Genomic DNA, 19,026 nt, shown 5'->3' with positions numbered 1-19,026 from the left:
GAGATGTAACATCCTCATCATTAAAATCTCTTAAGTAATGCAGCCGTTTCCTTCTTTCAGGAGTTACAGATGTACTTGCTGAACCTACAACAGATTTCAAGACGAAATATTAAATATAAGTGTTATATTAATAATAATTATTATTATTTATAAATCATACTCATATGGAGCTTAATAACACATTTCAGTAATTTTATGGCTAATAATTTGATTTGGTGTGGAGGAAAAGGATTATTTTATTTGTGTGTCTTTCTGAGAGGAAACAGAATTAAAAGTTATTAAACATGAATATTTATAGCAAGCAAGGAGATTTTGAGGGTAATTTGCCATCTTAAATTAGTAAAAAATAAATAATGGGTTTTTCTTCACAAGCATTCAATACCTTGCAAAATATTAGAGTTCAGGCAAGATGTTGTAGATATAAACTAAATTAGTTTTAAAAGTTCCCATAATCTCAGATTACTTTATCGTGTAATAGTTCAAGTGTTTTAGTTGCTTTAATTAACAATTGCATAAAATTTCCAAGCTAAGTTCATTAAATTTAATTTACAAATGAAACTGAAACATAAACATAAATAAAAAAGTAGGCTAAAAGTAAATTACAAGCATTCTGGAAATTCTAAACTGAATATAAGTCTAGAATGCAACAAAATTCACCTACTTACAAAACTATTTTTCTCTCTAAAAATGCTATTTAACATATTGAAACCAATACAATTAATAGAATTCAAAGAAAAAAATTACTACATCACAACATGTTATGTTAGACTTAATCAAAGTACAATTTCTTCCTCGAATCTCTCTCACATACATAAATAAGTATGTTAAGTACATGATAATGAAATTGAAAATAGAGCATCACTTACTTTCTGAATAGTGCACAGACTCTTCTGGATTGGGCTGAAGTGGCTTTTTTGACGACTTTCGCTTGTAAACATTTTTTTGTAAGTGAGAAGGGAAATTAAATAACGTTGGAATTGCTGTGGCCTTTAACCAGGTGCCTCCAAACTTTGTTCTATCGAAGCAGTCTGATGTAAAATGTTTCGAACATAACTTTGAATACTTGGTTACTCTAAAGTTTTCCCGCCACAGTTGTACTTCCCATTGTTTTTGCCTTTCTGGATCTTTAGGGAAACTATAAATGAAAAAAAAAAAAAAAACTTAATTGTACTAAAGTGGCAAATGAAGTATTAAATTACACACATATATGTATTCCAGGTCATACAGGTATACTGCACAAGAATGGTAATTTTTCAGAATCATTTAAGAATTCTTTAAGTACATGCTGAAAAATATCATGAAATTTTAAAAGTGTAGTAATTTTTCATTGGAAAGAAATGTAAATATACCTACAATTAGAGTCAAAACAATAGTATAATTGTCTGTATATGGGGATGGCATTTTTCCCTTTAGCCTTTTATTACATGAGAATTCTTATTTCGTAATTCTGTATTGGAATGGAAATCAAAGGGTCCTTTTGGACCACCTTAAAGTTCTCTTAAAATTATTTTACAATAGTACGTACATTCAAAAACACAATTTGTACTACATCAAATTACAGGTCAAAAGGTGCCTTCTAGAGAAAAGAGGGCCAAGTGAAATTTAAAAGAAAATGAGTCACTTTCAAATTAGATTGTTAATGATGGGAAAAATTTGTGCTCAAGGCAATGTTGAAAAAAGTTAGTTTGATTTTGTCATCAACAATTCTTTCTTAATAAAAATCTATTAACAAAATTATATTTCACTGCATGCAGGTTCAACTTCTAAAATGAGCACCACCTCTCTTTTCTTGAGATTATATTACTGAAACATAATAATGCACTCTCTTTTCTTGATTATATTACTGGAACAAAATAATGCAATCTTAATTACTGATTTCCACACTCATGTGTATGTCATGGGGGCATGAATACATCTTATTAACTATAACAAATATTTTATATTGAATATGTATCAAACGGTAACAAACTTCAACTCAGTATTTATTATTAGGATCAAAACGATATTACAGTTAAAAATTCTCTCACTCTCCTTTTTTTTTTAAATACTATTTAAAATATGGTTAAGTTTTTTACATCACATTTTTTCAATTACATTAAATTTCTAACAGCATCGTAGATGAGACAGAATTATAATCCAAATTATTTTTATTTTAATTGATTTTATAGAAAATAATGATACAGCATTGAGCTCTATAAAAGTAATCTGATTTTTAAAATAATGCTGTTTAACTGTTTATGTTCAATGTTGCATGAATCAAGATCTTCAGCTTTTTTCTTTTTTAACAAAGTAAACATATCGCACAATCTTTTCTCAATAATTTAATGCTAATAACAGCATTTTTCTTTTTTTATCGCAAGCAGTAATTGTTTATGAAATCCAAACGCGTACGACTTGGCGAAAAAAAGTTAACGCCAATTGGCGCAGCTTTCTATTTCAACGGAATACACGGAAAAAACATATAAAATTCAATTATTTGTAAAGGATGAATCCAGTAAATAGTGTCACAGTATTTAATACATTTTGATGCTAATAATACATGCTGAAAATGTCATATACAGCGGCAATTTTCTTGTACAATATGGCTGAAAATTTCCAACCAATTCAACAGAGATAGTAAAACGACAGAAATACTGAAAATAAAATAATAAATCATGCAGTTTTAACTTACCTATGAAAGGTTACAGGTCCTCCTTTCACGAAACTTTCTTTACATCCATAGGCGCTGCAGCGAATAACCATTTTTACTTAAATTTTATGTGACCAAGCAGAGCAGCAGTCTTTCGTCCCATAGAAAGCAATGTAAAGTATTTCCGGACTTTCGGAATTCGCGCAGCAGTCACGTGACACTAATGTTGGAACCGGTTGAAGGTTGCAATAAGCTCTCTACCAGTATATTATATCGTTGGGTGAAACTAGTCGATATTTCCGTGACGTCAAAAATTCGAAAAGTGGGGTAGGGTTTGGAAATACGATTCCGGGATCTTCACGAGAGTGGCTTGCGCGGCAACCTACCAATTTTCATTCAGAATTTCTTGAACACTAGAACTTTTCAAGTAAGAATTGGCTCTGTTTTTCCGGATGTTTTTGAACAGGAAGAGGGTGTGCCTCAAGGCTGTGTGCTCAGTGTAACCCTGTTTAGTTTAAAAATAAACTCTGTACTAAAAGAACTTCCTCCCACCATCTTGGGATCTCTATATGTTGATGATCTGCAGATTAGCTGTCGAGGGGCAGACATGAGATACGTACAGAGGCAATTGCAGATGGCTCTGAATAAGATCGAAAATGGTCAAACAAACAGGGATTTACATTTTCGAAACAGAAAACTGTGTGTGTTCACTTTTGTAGGAACCGAGGTCTCCATCCTGAGCCTGAGTTATATCTGAATGGTACAATTATTCCAGTTACGCCCGAAGTAAAATTTTTAGGAGTGACGTTCGACCGAAAATTGACTTTCCTTTCTCATGTTTTAAACCTAAGAAAGAAGTGTCTAAGAACACTCAATATTTTAAAAGTGTTGGCGAACACCTCCTGGGGTGCAGAGCGTTGCTCCATGCTTCGCATTTACAGAGCGCTCGTCTGCTCTAAACTGGACTATGGCTCAGTTGTTTATGGATCCGCTCGGCCATCAGTATTGTTAAAACTGGATCCTGTTCACCATCAAGCTCTGCGCATTTGTTCAGGAGCTTTCAGGACCTCTCCCGTCCAGAGCCTGTACGTTGACTGTAACGGACCGTCACTTTATCTGAGGCGTGAGCAATTGTCCCTCTGGCAATATTTTAATATTCTATCCCAACCTGAACATCCCAATAAGCTGTGCTTACTCGATGATGCGTGTAACGTTTTGTTTGAAACGCATCCATCCTGGGTTCCTACGTTTCCTTTAAGAGTTCGACCTGTCATTGAGGAATATTCCCTCTCTGATATGGGCCCCCAAGCAGTACAGAATTTCGAAATTCCACCTTGGGAAAATTCACGGATTCAGCTTCTTGATGTTTTCAAACATCACGTAAAGGCGAGCACTAACAAGATCGTTTACAGACAACTCTTTGCTGAGCACAGGCAGAAATATAGCAGTTATTATCCGATATACACAGATGGATCAAAGTCAAATGATCATGTCGGGATGGCTTTTGTATTTGAAGATTACATTGAGGGCAGATGCCTGCACCATGCTTGCTCAGTCATAACATCTGAATTAACTGCAATATATTATGGTCTTTTGTACATCTCGAAGCTCTGCCACAAAAAGTTCATAGTTTATACAGACTCGTATAGTGCTCTGAAATCTTTGGAAGCTTTTCCCAACACTCAGAATCCTGTGGTAGTGGATGTTCTCAAAATTCATATAAACTTAACGATTCGAGGATATGAAGTCCTGTACTGCTGGGTTCCTGGACATGCTGGAATAAAGGGAAATGAGCTTGCAGATATCGCAGCCAAATCTACTGTTGAACTGTCTAGTCGCCTTATCCCCTTTAGAGATATCTACTGTGTCACCAAGGGAAAGGTCCGAAGAAAATGGCAGCAAATTTGGGTTGTTCAGCTTCAAAACAAGTTAAGACAAGTAAAACCTAGAATTGAGCATTGGGAATCTACCAAAAATCGTAAGGAGGAAGTTCTTTTGACTCGCCTCAGAATTGGTCACACTAGAGTGACACATAGCTACCTTCTAAAAGCTGAGAATGAGACTGTTTGTTCAAATTGTAATGTTTGTCTATCTGTCCGTCATATTTTAATTGAGTGTCCATTTTTAATAATCTTCGTCAGAAATGTTTTAATACCAGTGACTTACCTCTCGACTGTTTAATCGGAAGAGAGGTCAATTTTAATTTATTTTATTATTTAAAAGACTGGCTTTTATTACCAAATGTAATTTGTTTTGAAGACTGTGTCTTGAATTTCAATGTGTGCCTTTAACTTGTGTTTATATGACTTCATCCTCTGGATTTAATACATTTGTCTACTTGTTTTTATTTATTGAATTTTAATGTTATCAATTGTAATCATCCCATCTTGTGTTTGGCGCGGTATAATCATTTTTGGTTTTTGCGCCATAATCACTCACTCACTCAGATGCTACTCGAATCACAGACCCATTAAGGTATAATTCAGGCTCAGGATGGAGACCTCGCTTTCTACAAAAATGCACACAGACAGTCTTCTGTTTCGAAAACGTAAATCCTTGTCATTTTCTCATTCCTGGATCCTGTTCAAAGCGATCTGGAGCTGTCACTCTACATGTCTCATATCCACAACTCTACAGCTAATTTGTAGATCATCAACATATAAAGAACCTGAAATGCTGGGAGGAAGTTGTTTTAATACAGAATTTATTTTTAGGCTGAAAAGAGTTACACTGAGCATACAGCCTTGAGGCACACCCTCTTCTTGTTCAAAAACATCAGACAGAACAGAGCCAATCCTTACTTGAAATGTTCTAGTATTCAAGAAATTCTGAATAAAAATTGGTAGGTTGCCGCGCAAACTACTCTCGTCAAGATCCCAAAGTATACCGTATCTCCATAAGCTTTCTCAATGTCAAGAAATATCGAGACAAGGTGACTCCTTCTTACGAAAGCTTTTCGAATGGATGTCTCTAAGAGGAGCATGTTATCTACGGTTGTTCTCCCCTTTCGAAAACCGCTTTGATAAGGCGATATAATATTATTCTTTTCCAAGAAGTAGACTAGACGGCTGTTTACCATCTTTTCAAACAGTTTGCAAACACAACTGGTAAGAGCAATTGGCCGATAGTTCGAGGGATTCCTTGGGTCTTTCTCTGGCTTGGCAATAGGAATTACAACAGCTCACCTCCATGCACTGGGAAAAGTACGCTCCTTCCACACTCTATTGTAAAGAGTGAGAAGGGCTTTCAGTGACTTATAGGACAGATGCTTTAGCATTTCGTAATTTATGCCATCAAAACCTGGAGAAGACCTATGTGTCTGCAATAAAGCTCTCTTTAATTCCACCATAGTAAATGCTCTATTGTAAGGCTCAGATTTGGAGGAGTTGAATTGCGATGGGATTTATTTCCGAGTGCTGTTTGATAGTGAGAAATGCAGGTGAATAGTTTCTCTGGAAGAAACGGCAGCAAATGTCTCACCTATAGTATTTGCAATTTCTACTATGGAGCTAATCAGTCGGCCATCTTTTTCCAAAAAGGAAAGTGAGTGGTCCTTATATATTCCGCATGCTTTTCGAACTCTTTCCCATACCCGCTTACTAGGCGTAGAGGATGTTATTGACGACACATATGAAATCCAAGAATCCTTTTGGCTCTGCCTTCTTACTTTTCATGCATTTGCTTTGGCTTTTTTAAATGCTATGAGGTTTCGCAGAGTAGGATATCTACGATAAATACCCCATGCTTTTTTCTGTTTTGTCATAGCCTCATGACAGTCGCGATTCCACCATAGTTTCGAACATTTTAGTACTTTTCCTGAAGTTCTAGGAATGGAAAGCACAGCTGCCTGAATAATAGTATTGGTAACAGCTTCAACAGCGTCATCAATATGCACATCTTCTACCATTTGATCTGTGAGCTCTGCAATGGAAGAGAAGAGTTCCCAGTCTGCCCTGTCCAGTATAAACCGAGGGAGTCTCGACATGGGGTTTGCTCCTCTTCGTGCAAGAGACACAAATGGGATAATGATCACTGTTGTAAAGATCATTTCCCACACTAAAAGTGCAAAATGGCAACAGAGATGGTGAACAGATGGCAAGGTCGAGAGCATGGAATGTCCTTGAAGGCTCATGGAAGTAAGTATCCTGGCCATTATTTAGGAGACAAAGGTTATGATCTTCAATCATCTGCTCAATTTGTCTTCCTCGGCAATTTGTATCTTTACTACCCCAGAGCGGACTATGGCTGTTAAAATCACCTATTATGATGAAAGGCTCAGGTAGCTGCTCTATAAGGCCGTTTAAATCTTGCTGATCAATATGCTCATTTGGAGGCAAATACAGAGAAACGCCTATAACAGTTCCATGAGACGAGGGTGGCCATTATGAATGGTATTTGTTCTTTTGTTTTTCGTGGAAGTAGACGCCTGGAAACTTCTAGACCCTCTTCTTATTCTATACTGTATGAATCCGCAGATTCAGAAACCATTCCATCAAGAGAGGTATTGCTGGAACTTCTCTTTTTATTTCATACTTTTTGTGTGGTAGTTTTGGGTTTGCTTTGAATTATTATTTCTTTATTTTGCATTGTATGGTTTGGGTTTTATTTCTTCCTGTTGTTTGTAGTCTGTTGAATTTTGTTTGGTGGAGTCTGCATACTAACTGAGGTTTGGGTGGCAACTGTACGAGATCTTTTAAGAGCATTGGCGTAAGATGTATTTGGTCGTAGCTGTGTGCTTTGGACAAATCTTCTGGCTTCAGCATATGAGATCTTTCTCGTAAACTTTGCAGTTTGCACTTCTTTTTCCAATTTCCATTTTGGGCACAGGCGTGAAAATGCTGGGTGCTCACCCTTGGAATTTATACAAAGAGGCGCAGCGGTACAATTTTCAGAATCGTGGCTAATCTGTGAGCATCGGGCGCATGTCTGGCTGCCACGACAAGTCGTCTTAGAATGGCCGAAACGCTGGCATTGGCAGCTTCGCATAGGGTTTGGAATATAAGGTCTTACAGGACAATTTAAATATCCGGCGTTAATATTCTTAGGCAGATCAGGCGTGTTAAAGGTAAGGATCACGTGTTTTGTTTCGATCAACTTACCTTCCTTACGCATTTTGATCCGCCTAACACCGCAGACATTTTGGTCAGACAGCTCGCATGCGATCTCTTCTTCAGAAGCATACAGAAGGTCGAATTCCGATATTACGCCGCGACAATAATTTAGTGTCTTATGTGCTGTTACTGTGACATTCGCTTCTCCAAGTTTGGTTATTTTAAGTAAAGATGCAGACTGAATTTCCGAAATGGTATCAATAAGGAGATCTCCAGAGCGTAGACGCTTTATATTTTTTGGTTCACCAATACGAGACTGGATGTATTTATTTATTACGAAAGGAGACATCTTATGCAGGTCGCCAGAAGGACTGAGATAACCAGAAAACGGGGACTATTGTTAGGATGTTTTTCATTTGTATCTGTACGTACTTTTTTAGCAAATTTTTCAGAGCTGGTGCTTTGACGGACTTGACTAACTTTGAAATTTTTAATAATAAATATTTGTGAGTTTGCCATATTGAAAAAGTATATGATTCGGGTCCGACGGCCCCGCCCACCACGGAGCCCTACAAGGGAACACAGATTCCTGTGTTAGGGCTAGCCGGACCTATACGCAAACTGAAGCCCCACAGTCGGCTTTCCCGAAAGCAGGTACTCCCGAGAGCTTGCCCCTAGCCACTGACACAAGGACTAGTGACCAGCCGATTGACACCTGTGACAACGACAAAGGTGCCTCCCGTTTAGCTGAAGCAGAGGCCAAAGCAGTGTGTTGGGGACAGTACCTCGCCCCTCAACTACCAGGACCCTCATTTCCAGCGACACGGGTCTCCACGCACGGCAAACACGTGGGCAGTTTTCTCGCCACTCGAAAACTAGAGACAAGGTCTGTTCCAGTCTCTCGTGACGAGCCCCAAACTCCGTAGAGAGAAACCACAAGGGAGAAGGGAAGGGAAAAAGTTCCAGCTAAGAGGAGAGGAGACGGAAAAGAGGATAGATCACTGGAGCTCCAGGATCGTGACACGCGTCTCACCAAGATGATCCCCTGAAGGGCTAGGGTACTTCGGGATTGCCACACCCGTACTCATAAAAGTGAGCCCCCTGAGGGCTCGAATTATGAGAAATATAACTGAATGTGCTAAACAATTAAATGAGTAAGAGTTTAAGTTCATAATTGCTAATAGTTAAATACATATTTTTTTCCCTTAAGTACCTAATTACTAATCCATGCATAATTAACTATTTTTAACAACTATTTCAGAGAAGAATACATGTACACACAAGAGAAACAAATTACGAAGTGCGACGCCTTAGTGCCACTAGTAAAAACAAAATGCAATTAGGAGTGTTCATGCGATGCGTGCGTTGTTATACAACAATTGCAAATTAGCTAGAAGTGGACTGTACTAAATATTTTATTCAACAACTTTAATCAAATGCATGCCATCTTTCAAGCAATGACTTACTGCTAACAACAATAGCAATAAATTTAAAAACTGAGTAAGCGTTTACAGGGTTGCTGTAATAAACATCTGCGCCATCCAATGCGCCAAGAAGAGATAAAATGACGTAATCTTCCAGTTAAATAGTCCTAATGACTTTACATACCCCCCCGGCATTGAAGGGTTACTTCAATAATTTCGTGCGATAATACTCATAATAACCTACAAAATTATACAATTACTACCTTAAACAATAAAGCAATACGAATAACATCTCTTAATTCAATATAATAATATACAATTTTCAATACAAAATTTTATACACAATACAATGTACAATACAAGTTTTATAATAATAAGCTAAAACTTAACTAACTTAGGAAGCTTCTTCTTTATTGCAAGCTCAGAAGCAACTGTAGGAAGATACAACAAGCCAGAAAGTTAAGAAACAGATAAACTTGGAACAACAGAAAATGAGAAACAGGTGGAGTACTGGAATGCAGAGAAACTGGTGCAGTGATGTCGAGAAAACTCGAAACAGTGTTGGCTACAGGCTCAAGAACTGGAAAACCTGATAATACAAAACTACTGGGATGATTATCCAAGGACGTGCTGGTAGAACCATATTTTGAAACATCTGAATAAAGAGGTTTAGAAAGCGCATCAGGATAATCCAACAAGACTGAAATATTGGGTGGTTATCGAAATCAGTCAAAACTCCCGGTAATGCTAAAGCATTAGGATGACTATCCAATATAGTGCAGACAGAAGAAACTCGTTTCAAAACACATGGATAAATAGGGTTTCGATGGAACACTTGAAGGAGCACACAAAACTGAAACACTAGAATCCTATCAAGACTTAAGTATCAGGATGACTATCTAAAGTGCTGCAAACTGTGGCCTTTTACAATCTCTCTCACACTTGGTCACAAATGCAGTCAAAAGTCGTTAATCCGGACTCGTCGGACTTCGGCGATTCCGGATTATAGATTATCAGTTTAAATCTGGTAACATGGCATGCAGAAATTATAAAATTAAAAATATTAAACCGTAATTTATGAAATAAAGAACAATTATGATCTAAAGAGTATCAAAATTTACAAAAAAAAGTTTAATATTTATTTGTTTACTTTATTAAACATTTCTTTCAATGTAAGTTGTTTAAGTTGCTTCGTTTTATGTGATAATACTTTCTCTTTACTTTATCGAAAGCGAATTATAATGACGAGGAATTTGATTTAAATCATATCAAAGATGGAGTACATCGAGATGAAATACTACATTTAGTAAGGAATTATAAGCCAAATAAAATAAAATCATCTGCCCTGAAGATAAGAATAGTGCTGACAGATTACCTTTCAATTCATTGCGCGCCGCGGCGTTTCGGCGTGTCCCCCACGGGCCGCAGAGCAGCGTGAAATTGATAAACAGATTTCAGAATGGTTTGAGAAACGAAGGATATGCCTTTATCCATTTTTTGCAGCAATTCCACTTTTGTTTAATGGACTTCTAAACATACTTTCGCTTTGTAGATCCTTTACATATTCGGAAATTCTATTTGACATAATCGAAAGTTCAAGCATACTTTTACAAAATTGCTCTAACAGTCTGCAAAAAAATAATAAGCCGGATCCAATTCGAAGACTAAGGAACAACGCAATCTGCAACATTAACTGAATTAGATAATTTTAGCTTACCTTATACCGTCCGTTATACATTAAACGCGCAAGCGTAAACGTATTACGCGCATGCGCACACGCAAATTCGCAGCCGTAAAAGCTTACGCGCATGTGTCAACGCGACGCATGTGCAGAAAATTTGTAGCTTTGAGGTGCGGATTATAGATCATTCCGGATTATGGGTGTCCGAATTAACGACTTTTGACTGTATATGCCTTTAGGACACATTCAGTTGACGGTGCTTTCCAAATTTTTTTTCCGAGTGAAAAATGTCTGTCTTGTGGAGTATGACTTCATGCAAACTTCACACACTGTGTGATATTTGATTTCGAGTATACCTTTACAATTACGTTTATATTTACATAACGATTGCTTAAAAGAAAAAGGTTTCTTACATTTAGAGCAAATCTTAAGATTATGGAATCAAAATTTCCTGTATCATAATTACTCACGAGCTCTTATTCTTATTTGTAGTATTTTCACATTTATTTAGACTGTTGGCACCCCAAACTTAAAGTTAGAACATTCATCATCATCTTCAAAAAGTGAAACTGAAGCAATGGTACGAAAACTGCATGAAACAGACACAATGAAGATCAACAACTGTAACATCTGATGAGATGAAAGAAACTGAGAACTGGAATTGGTTAAAACCTCAACCCTAAGAACCATGAATAAATCACATACAATACTGTGATTAACTCTTACGCTGTAAATTATAATTTATCATTAGAATTAATATCTAAATAATTTATATTTAGACTTCAACTCATTAATTTATACGTAATATATATTATTAAGTGGATGGAAATTTAAGTATTTGCATGTATTTCTTTTATTTTTACCTGATTCTTTAAGCACATTACATGTCAGCATCCATAACTGATATTTGGTACGAACTATCCTTAACTGACATATGGAATGGACTACATTTTGTTACCTTAGGATTGTAACTCAAATTCACAGTTTATGCAGATTTTTCCTTAAAATGCAGCTTAACTTAAATAATTTTTTCCTTCTCATCTGGGATGATAATTCAAATCATTTTTGATTCATTAACTACTAGCAATAAATAGAAATGAGACATATACATTAAGGGACCAGAATCTTACAAAAGGTATTATTATAGCCGTGAAAAAGGGGGGGAAGAGGAAAATTCTGACATAAAATGCCAGTTTTAAGCACAGGATATAGTACAAATGATGTACCATATATATTAATTTTATCTCACTAACAAAAGTACTTAATTAAATGCCAATTTAAATACTTATATATATATATACCTCTGATACATGCATTTATATTTAGTGATGCATTCATAATTCCGTATGCATACACATTTATCTGATAGTTCTTTCGTAACACTCAGTGAGTGCCTATAACTGATAGAACCAATAAATTTTATAATTAATACTCAAACTATTTATAATTTTGTGATTAGCTTGCCATTTTGAATATAAAACACATTCTAATAGAAGTATTTTGTACATACATTGATTTTATATATTTGCAATAAGGTAATTTATCTGGTAGCCATTACAAAGTACAAGCAGCTGCTTAGTATTACACTCTGTATCAGTTAACTCTGCATCTGTTACTAATTAAAATAATAACATATGTGATTAACAGTGACTTATTTCTATTTGTATGGTTAGTTTTGTCTTGCATAACATTAAATACTGTTATACATATTCATACATATACAGTACAAAGTCTGTAATCCAAACGTTCATTATCCGGAATGATCTATAATCCGGACTTCAAAGCAACAAACTTACGCCTGCACGTTTAATGTTTACGTATGCGCATTTAGCACAAAAAAACGAAGCTACTTAAACAGCTTACATTGAAAGAAATGTTTAATAAAGTAAACAAATAAATATTAAGCTTTTTTTTTTTTGTAAATTTTGATACCCTTTAGATTATAATTGCTCCTTATTTCATAAATTACGGTTTCATATTTTTAATTGTATAATTTCTGCATGCCATCTTACCAGATTTGAATTCATCATCTATAATCTGGAAAAACCCTTAATCTGGAATCGCCGAAGTCGCGACGAGTCTGGATTACGGACATTGTACCGTATATAAATATACTGTTTATCCGAATGAGATAACATGTTTGCATATGTGTTTTGCAACAAATTTGTATATCAATGCATTGTATGTGTTTGTAGACATACTTACATGCATTATTTTGAGTATTAAAGGCAAAGCTATTTCTCCAGAAAAGCTTGTTGCATACCATATTATTTGCAGTGAGTGATATAAAATTAATATTATAGCTGTGAAGAAGGGGGAAGGAAAATTTTTGACTCAAGATGCCTGTGTTTAAGCATAGGATGCTGTACAAACGATGTATCGTGATACATCACTTCTCTGATTACTTACAAAATACAAAAGAAAAATTCTTTAAACAAATTTTGGTACTTTCATATCAACAAAACCATCTTGGTGCAATCAGGTGTTTTTTTTTTTTTTTTTTTATTGAATGAAAATGTAAAAGTCACTTATTGGCTGGAAGGTGGTTCTTGTTTACTTTTATTTTTTGAAAGATTCCCAGACTAAGAATATTTCTCATAAGTTCACAAATGAAACATAAAAAAAGAATATACTTCAGCAAATGAAAATACAAATTTTACTTAGCAAATAAGGATTATGTGATACAGTAAAAGAACATAACATTTACATTCATTTCCAAACCTTTTTGGAATTTTTTCTGCTATTTTTCTCAAGCTTACAACGATCCATTTTTCCTTAGAAAAATATTAGAGGCTCTGCATATTGTAACAATGGCTAACTCCCACATGTATTTCCTCATTATACCCTTGAGAGAATTTTTGACAAAATTCTGTACTTTTACCCTTATGCTTGATGTACAAAAATACATGCCTGTATTAAAAATAAATTAGTACATAAATCTAAAGCTATTTCATCAAAAGTTAATTTTTAAGAACTTGTATCAAGTGGCAGTGGCGAAACTTATCCCATAACCTATTTTTTATACACATATTGGTTACTATTTGATTTAGAACAAAGTAATCTTTTCAAATACGTAAAAGGTATTTTAAACATACAATTTGAAACTTTCAAAACACAGATTTAAAATTCTTATATTTAAATATCTCCTTAAATCCAATACTACATTTATTTCTTCAGCTTTTAAAGTTTAATAATTATAAAAAAAATTACAGTTATAATTGAAAAGATATATTAAATAAAGCAAACTGACTAAAACAGATGCAATGTCACTAAAATCAATCCCATGAAATAATATTAAATATGACCTAAAGTCATATTCTGTTAAAATTATAACTTTGTCAGATCAGTGTTCTTATTTCAGTTATAAGCCCCGTTTGCAAACATCAATTGAATATAATTCTAACACAGAATGTGTCTCGAGTTATAATAACAAAAGAGACAATGAAGTACAATATTTGGAAATGCCTTTCTACTATAAAAGTTGCATCATAAAAGAAATATTTCATCTTAATGAATATCAAAACAAATTTCATTTCTCATAATGTTGATTTGCACAAACACTTCCAAACAAAGCAGGAATTCTAAGATATATATCAGTTTCTACTTTGGTACATAAATCTTAATCCATATAGAAAGCCAGTATCAGTCCTTCAAAATGGAAAGTTATATTTTCTTCTGGCACTTAAAAAAATGTTTTTTAAATTTATGAAAAATATATTTTTCACATGCCTTTTTATATACAAGTATTTATGCACACTAGATTTTTCTACAGCATGGATATATGTAAAAATTGATTGAAATCTTACTGAAGTTGAAAAACATATTTTCATGTCTAATCACAGAACTATAATTAAATTTTGTGTTAACATAAGAACAGCCAAGTTTAATACAGTGCACTGCACTCACAAGCTACAGCGTGTACATTGTGATTAAATATTTAAGCATTCTTCAGAAGTTCAGAACAAGAAGAATTTGATGATGGTAACATGAATAGACAATAAACAGAGACATACAAGTATAAATATATCAGAAAAAGGGGAAAGTGCATAATCGCCCATTACTTGGCGCGCTTTTAAAAGACTTGGACATACTCGGTATCCATGTACACATCAACCTAATTTCGCTTAAAAATACATCCCAGAATTGTACAAAAATGGCACTGTGTACTTACTCCCTTTATCCATGTACACATCGACCTATTTTCACTTAAAAAGTCAAAGAAAATTGACAAAAATCCAATTCTTCTCACTCTTGTAAAAAGCGCCAAACAATTAAGTGGGTGATTCTGCACTTTAGCCCAGAAAGATTTGAATGGAACCACGAGCATGTTAAAAGGTAGTTATATATTAACGCAATGGACTTACAACAATTTTTTGATTTTTTACAGATGAAAAGCTAAATTTACTTATCAGCTGCAAAATGGTAACTTTTGCATTTATTTTAAGGAAATTCCCAAACTAGCAATATTTATTGTAAGTTGGTAAATATATGAACTATATATAACTACATATGGAAAGGTACTATATATGAAAAGAAAACACACTTGAAAATACAGATTTGAATTATTAAATAAGGATTAAGCGATGCATTAAAAAAATAAATACATTCTTCTTCTAAGTTGCTAATTATTTTGCACTTGCCTCCTCCCCAAATACACAGCTATCTGTTTTTGCCTTAAAAAAAAATAGGAGAATTGCTCAGAATTCGGTTCGTGCAGCACTAGGCTAGCATTTCCCCATTGTTTTTTTAGAACAATTTGAGCAAAATCCTGTGTTCTTGCAGTATTTTGTAGTACTGAAATAAAATTACTCACAAATTTCGCAAGGCCATATTTTAAAACTAAGTTTAAGGGGAAAAAATCACGATTTGTTTATAAAAACTCTTAGACTTTGGAATAGAATAAAAAAGAATGCATAGAAAACCACTGAAATGATTGATTGAGTGATTATTATAAGCATTGTTGCTCTAAGAATGGTTGTGCACATTGTTGCCACAGTTTTTGTATTAAGATGGCTGCATTAACATGCAAGTACCACAAAAAACTTCATTTCCTCAAGAAATTTCAATTTCGTTCAAAGACACTACTAGCTGCATAAGCATTCTCAATATTAAAAAGGAAGTTTGCAAATCTAATGAGGAAGAAATAACATAAATCCTACAGTACTAAAGTTACCACAAAACAATACATTTCACATTTTGTACTTTTTACAAAAATGTAATGCAAATAGTGCAAAATGTGACTGAAATTTCCACTCAAATGAAAATGTTCAACGTTTCAAACAACGCATGACATTACCTGAATGGGAGGAATGTGACATCAATAACATTTTCTGATTCAGATTAGTATAATTAGTCTCTTACATTTCACTCTTCGAATATGCTGTTTTAAACCTTTCATTACTAATTAAATATGAAAATGTTTCTTTCAATTCAGCAATACTTTAAAATTATCTCACAAACATGAGGTTTTTCTGGTGTTTAATAAAATAAAGGATATATCTTGAAGTGAAATGAAATAACGAGTTAAAACACATCATACAATGACATTCCTGTATAGCATGGACAAGTCATTAATGCACAGTAAGTAAAGGCTCTTATTAATCAAACTTTCTACAACAGACACTAACATTCTATTATCCGTACACATGTATCTTTCAATTTTTCTATCATCCAAGTGATTTGTTACACATGGAGTTTCTACACAAGTATATGATTTTTTAATTTAGATTTTTGAGCAAACGAATTATTAGATACCTCAGAAACACGAAGTTTCTGTAGTGTGCTAATAAGTATGTTTGTTGAAATGAGCTTTTCCAGTAAATGACTTTTTACAGACTTTACACATGAGATTTCTTTCCTGTGTGAATAAGCACATGGCCTTTTAAATGATTTTCTTCAGTAAACAACTTATTACATACCTCACACTAATGAGGTTTCTCTCTTGTGTGAATATCAATGTTAAAACAATTGTTTTGAAGAAATGATTTGTTACATACCTCACACACGTGAGGGAGGATTCTATCCTGTGTGAATACATATGTTTGTTTAAATTCCTTTTTTTTTTCGTAAATGACATATTACATACATCACCCATGAGGTTTTTCTCCTGTGTGAATAAGCATATGGGTTTTTAAATACTGTTTTCGAACAAATGACTTGTTGCATACATCACACACATGAGGTTTCTCTCCTGTGTGAAAAAGTATATGGATTCTTAAATCACTTTTTTTAGCAAATGCCTTATTACATATCTCACACACATGAGGTTTTTCTCCGGTGTGGATACGCATATGTTCGTTTAAATGACCTTTTGCAATAAATGACTTGTTACATACCGCACAAGCATGAGGTTTCTCTCCTGTGTGAACAAGCATATGGGTTTTTAAAGTACTTCTTTGATTAAATGACTTATTACATATGTTACACACATAAGGTTTCTCACCTGTGTGAATAAGTAAATGGCTTTTTAAATGACTTCTCCCAGTAAATGATTTATTACATAACTCACACACATGAAGTTTCTTTCCTGTGTGAATAAGCATATGTCTGTTTAAAGGAGCTTTTTGAGAAAATGATGTGTTACATACCTCACACAGATGAGATTCCTTCTCCATGTGAATAAGTATATGTTTTGTTAAATGATGTTTCAGAGTAAATGGCCTATTACATACCTTACAAACATGAGGTTTCTCTCCTGTGTGAATACGTATATGTTTGTTTAAACTACTTTTTTCACTAAATGACTTACTACATATCTCGCACACATGAGGTGTCTTCCCAGTGTGATTAAGCACATGTCTGTATAAACTGCCTTTTACAGCAAATGACTTATTACATACCTCACAAATATGAGGTTTCTCTCTGTGAACAAGTATATGTCTGCTTAAGTAAGCTTTTTGAGCAAATGAATTATTACATACATCACACACATAAGGTTTCTCTCCAGTATGAATACACATATGGTATATTAAATTAATTTTTCAGTAAATGACTTATTAATATTTCACAGACATGAAGGTTCTCTCCTGTGTGAATAAGTATGTGTTTGCTTAAACATTTCTTTCGTAGAAATGACTTGTTACATGTCTCGCATACATGACGCTTCTCTCCTGTATGAATGAGCATATGGGATTTTAAATTCCTTTTTTCAGTAAATGACTTATTGCAAAACTCACATACATAAGGTTTCTCGCCTGTGTGGATAAGCATATGGGTTTTTAAACAATGTTTACGAAGAAATGACTTATTACATAGCTCACACAATGAGGTTTCTTTCCTGTGTGGATAAGTATATGTTGGGTTAAATGACTTTTCCGAATAAATGACTTGTTACATACCTCACATGCATGATGTTTTCTCTCTGGAGTGAATAGGTATGTGATTGTTTAAATCGTGTATTTGACTAAATGACACGTTACATACTTTACACATGTGAAGTTTCCTGCATGAATAAGAATATTCCTGTTTGAAGTGCTCTTTTGTCTAAATCAATTCTTAAATACTACTTTTTTCTCCCGTGAGTTATTTGCCATCAGCTTTTGACCTCACGACCAATTCAAGGGGCGGGTTGTTCATGCATACAGCCTTATAGACATAAACGACTTTATACAAACGTCACACACCGAAAGCGACATGATCTTCTTGTGATAAGAACCGAAAGTAACACAGTAAAAATTGCTTTATATTCTCAAACAGCGTTAAAACTGAAAGTGAAGTTGATACAAACAAGGTTAACGCAATTCATTTTCTTCTTCTTCTACGGCTTTGTGAAGTAATTACGCGTCTACGCTGGATTTTGATTTTAACTTTCACTTGTACAGTACACTGACCAAAGAATATGTATCTATAGACATTCTTTGCACTGACAGAGAGACAGACAGACAGACAAAGTAGACAGACTTAGCGGGTTTTGCACCCGCTAAGTCTTTCTGCACCGATGGGCGAAAAATCAAGCATAGGTGCGAAGGAAAGGTAGATAGAAAGAGGGGCAATTTCGTATTTGAGGAAAGTAAAAAGGAACTTCGTACATCTTGTACGAGTTCAAAAGGCCAGGAAGAAAAGATGGGACAAAATAAAATTTAAAATAAATGGCCCAAAAATAATAGAGGGAAAAAGAAAAAAAAAAAAAAAAGGGGGGGGCCTATAGAAAGAAAAGGAAAAGAAGTAGAAAATATCCTAAAATACGATTGTGTCCATTAGTGTAGTTAAAAGGAGAAGAAACTGCCTTCATTTACAATAAAT

The 19,026-nt window shown here is 34.4% G+C and overlaps 1 protein-coding gene across 1 annotated transcript; it reads right to left on the bottom strand.

Annotated features, from left to right (window-relative positions):
* Positions 1-13,418: 13,418 nt before the first annotated feature.
* LOC146994001 (uncharacterized) lies at positions 13,419-18,689 on the bottom strand. Its single transcript, XM_085826702.1, has one exon. The coding sequence runs from the start codon at positions 17,742-17,744 to the stop codon at positions 16,872-16,874; it is 873 nt and encodes a 290-aa protein (XP_085682828.1). The 5' UTR covers positions 17,745-18,689; the 3' UTR covers positions 13,419-16,871.
* Between the last annotated feature and the right edge of the window lie 337 nt (positions 18,690-19,026).

The sequence above is a fragment of the Stegodyphus dumicola genome, chromosome 11 (genome assembly GCF_044657685.1).
Source record: "Stegodyphus dumicola isolate Sdum_Otavi_A_Nest chromosome 11, ASM4465768v1".
Taxonomy (NCBI): domain Eukaryota; kingdom Metazoa; phylum Arthropoda; class Arachnida; order Araneae; family Eresidae; genus Stegodyphus; species Stegodyphus dumicola.
Note: the sequence above shows the minus strand (reverse complement) of the source record. Positions and strands in the feature narration are given on the sequence as shown.

Coding starts and splice junctions, on each gene's coding strand:
- LOC146994001 (XM_085826702.1), bottom strand. CDS start 17,744: ATGTGTATTCATACTGGAGAGAAACCTTATGTGTGTGATGTATGTAAT.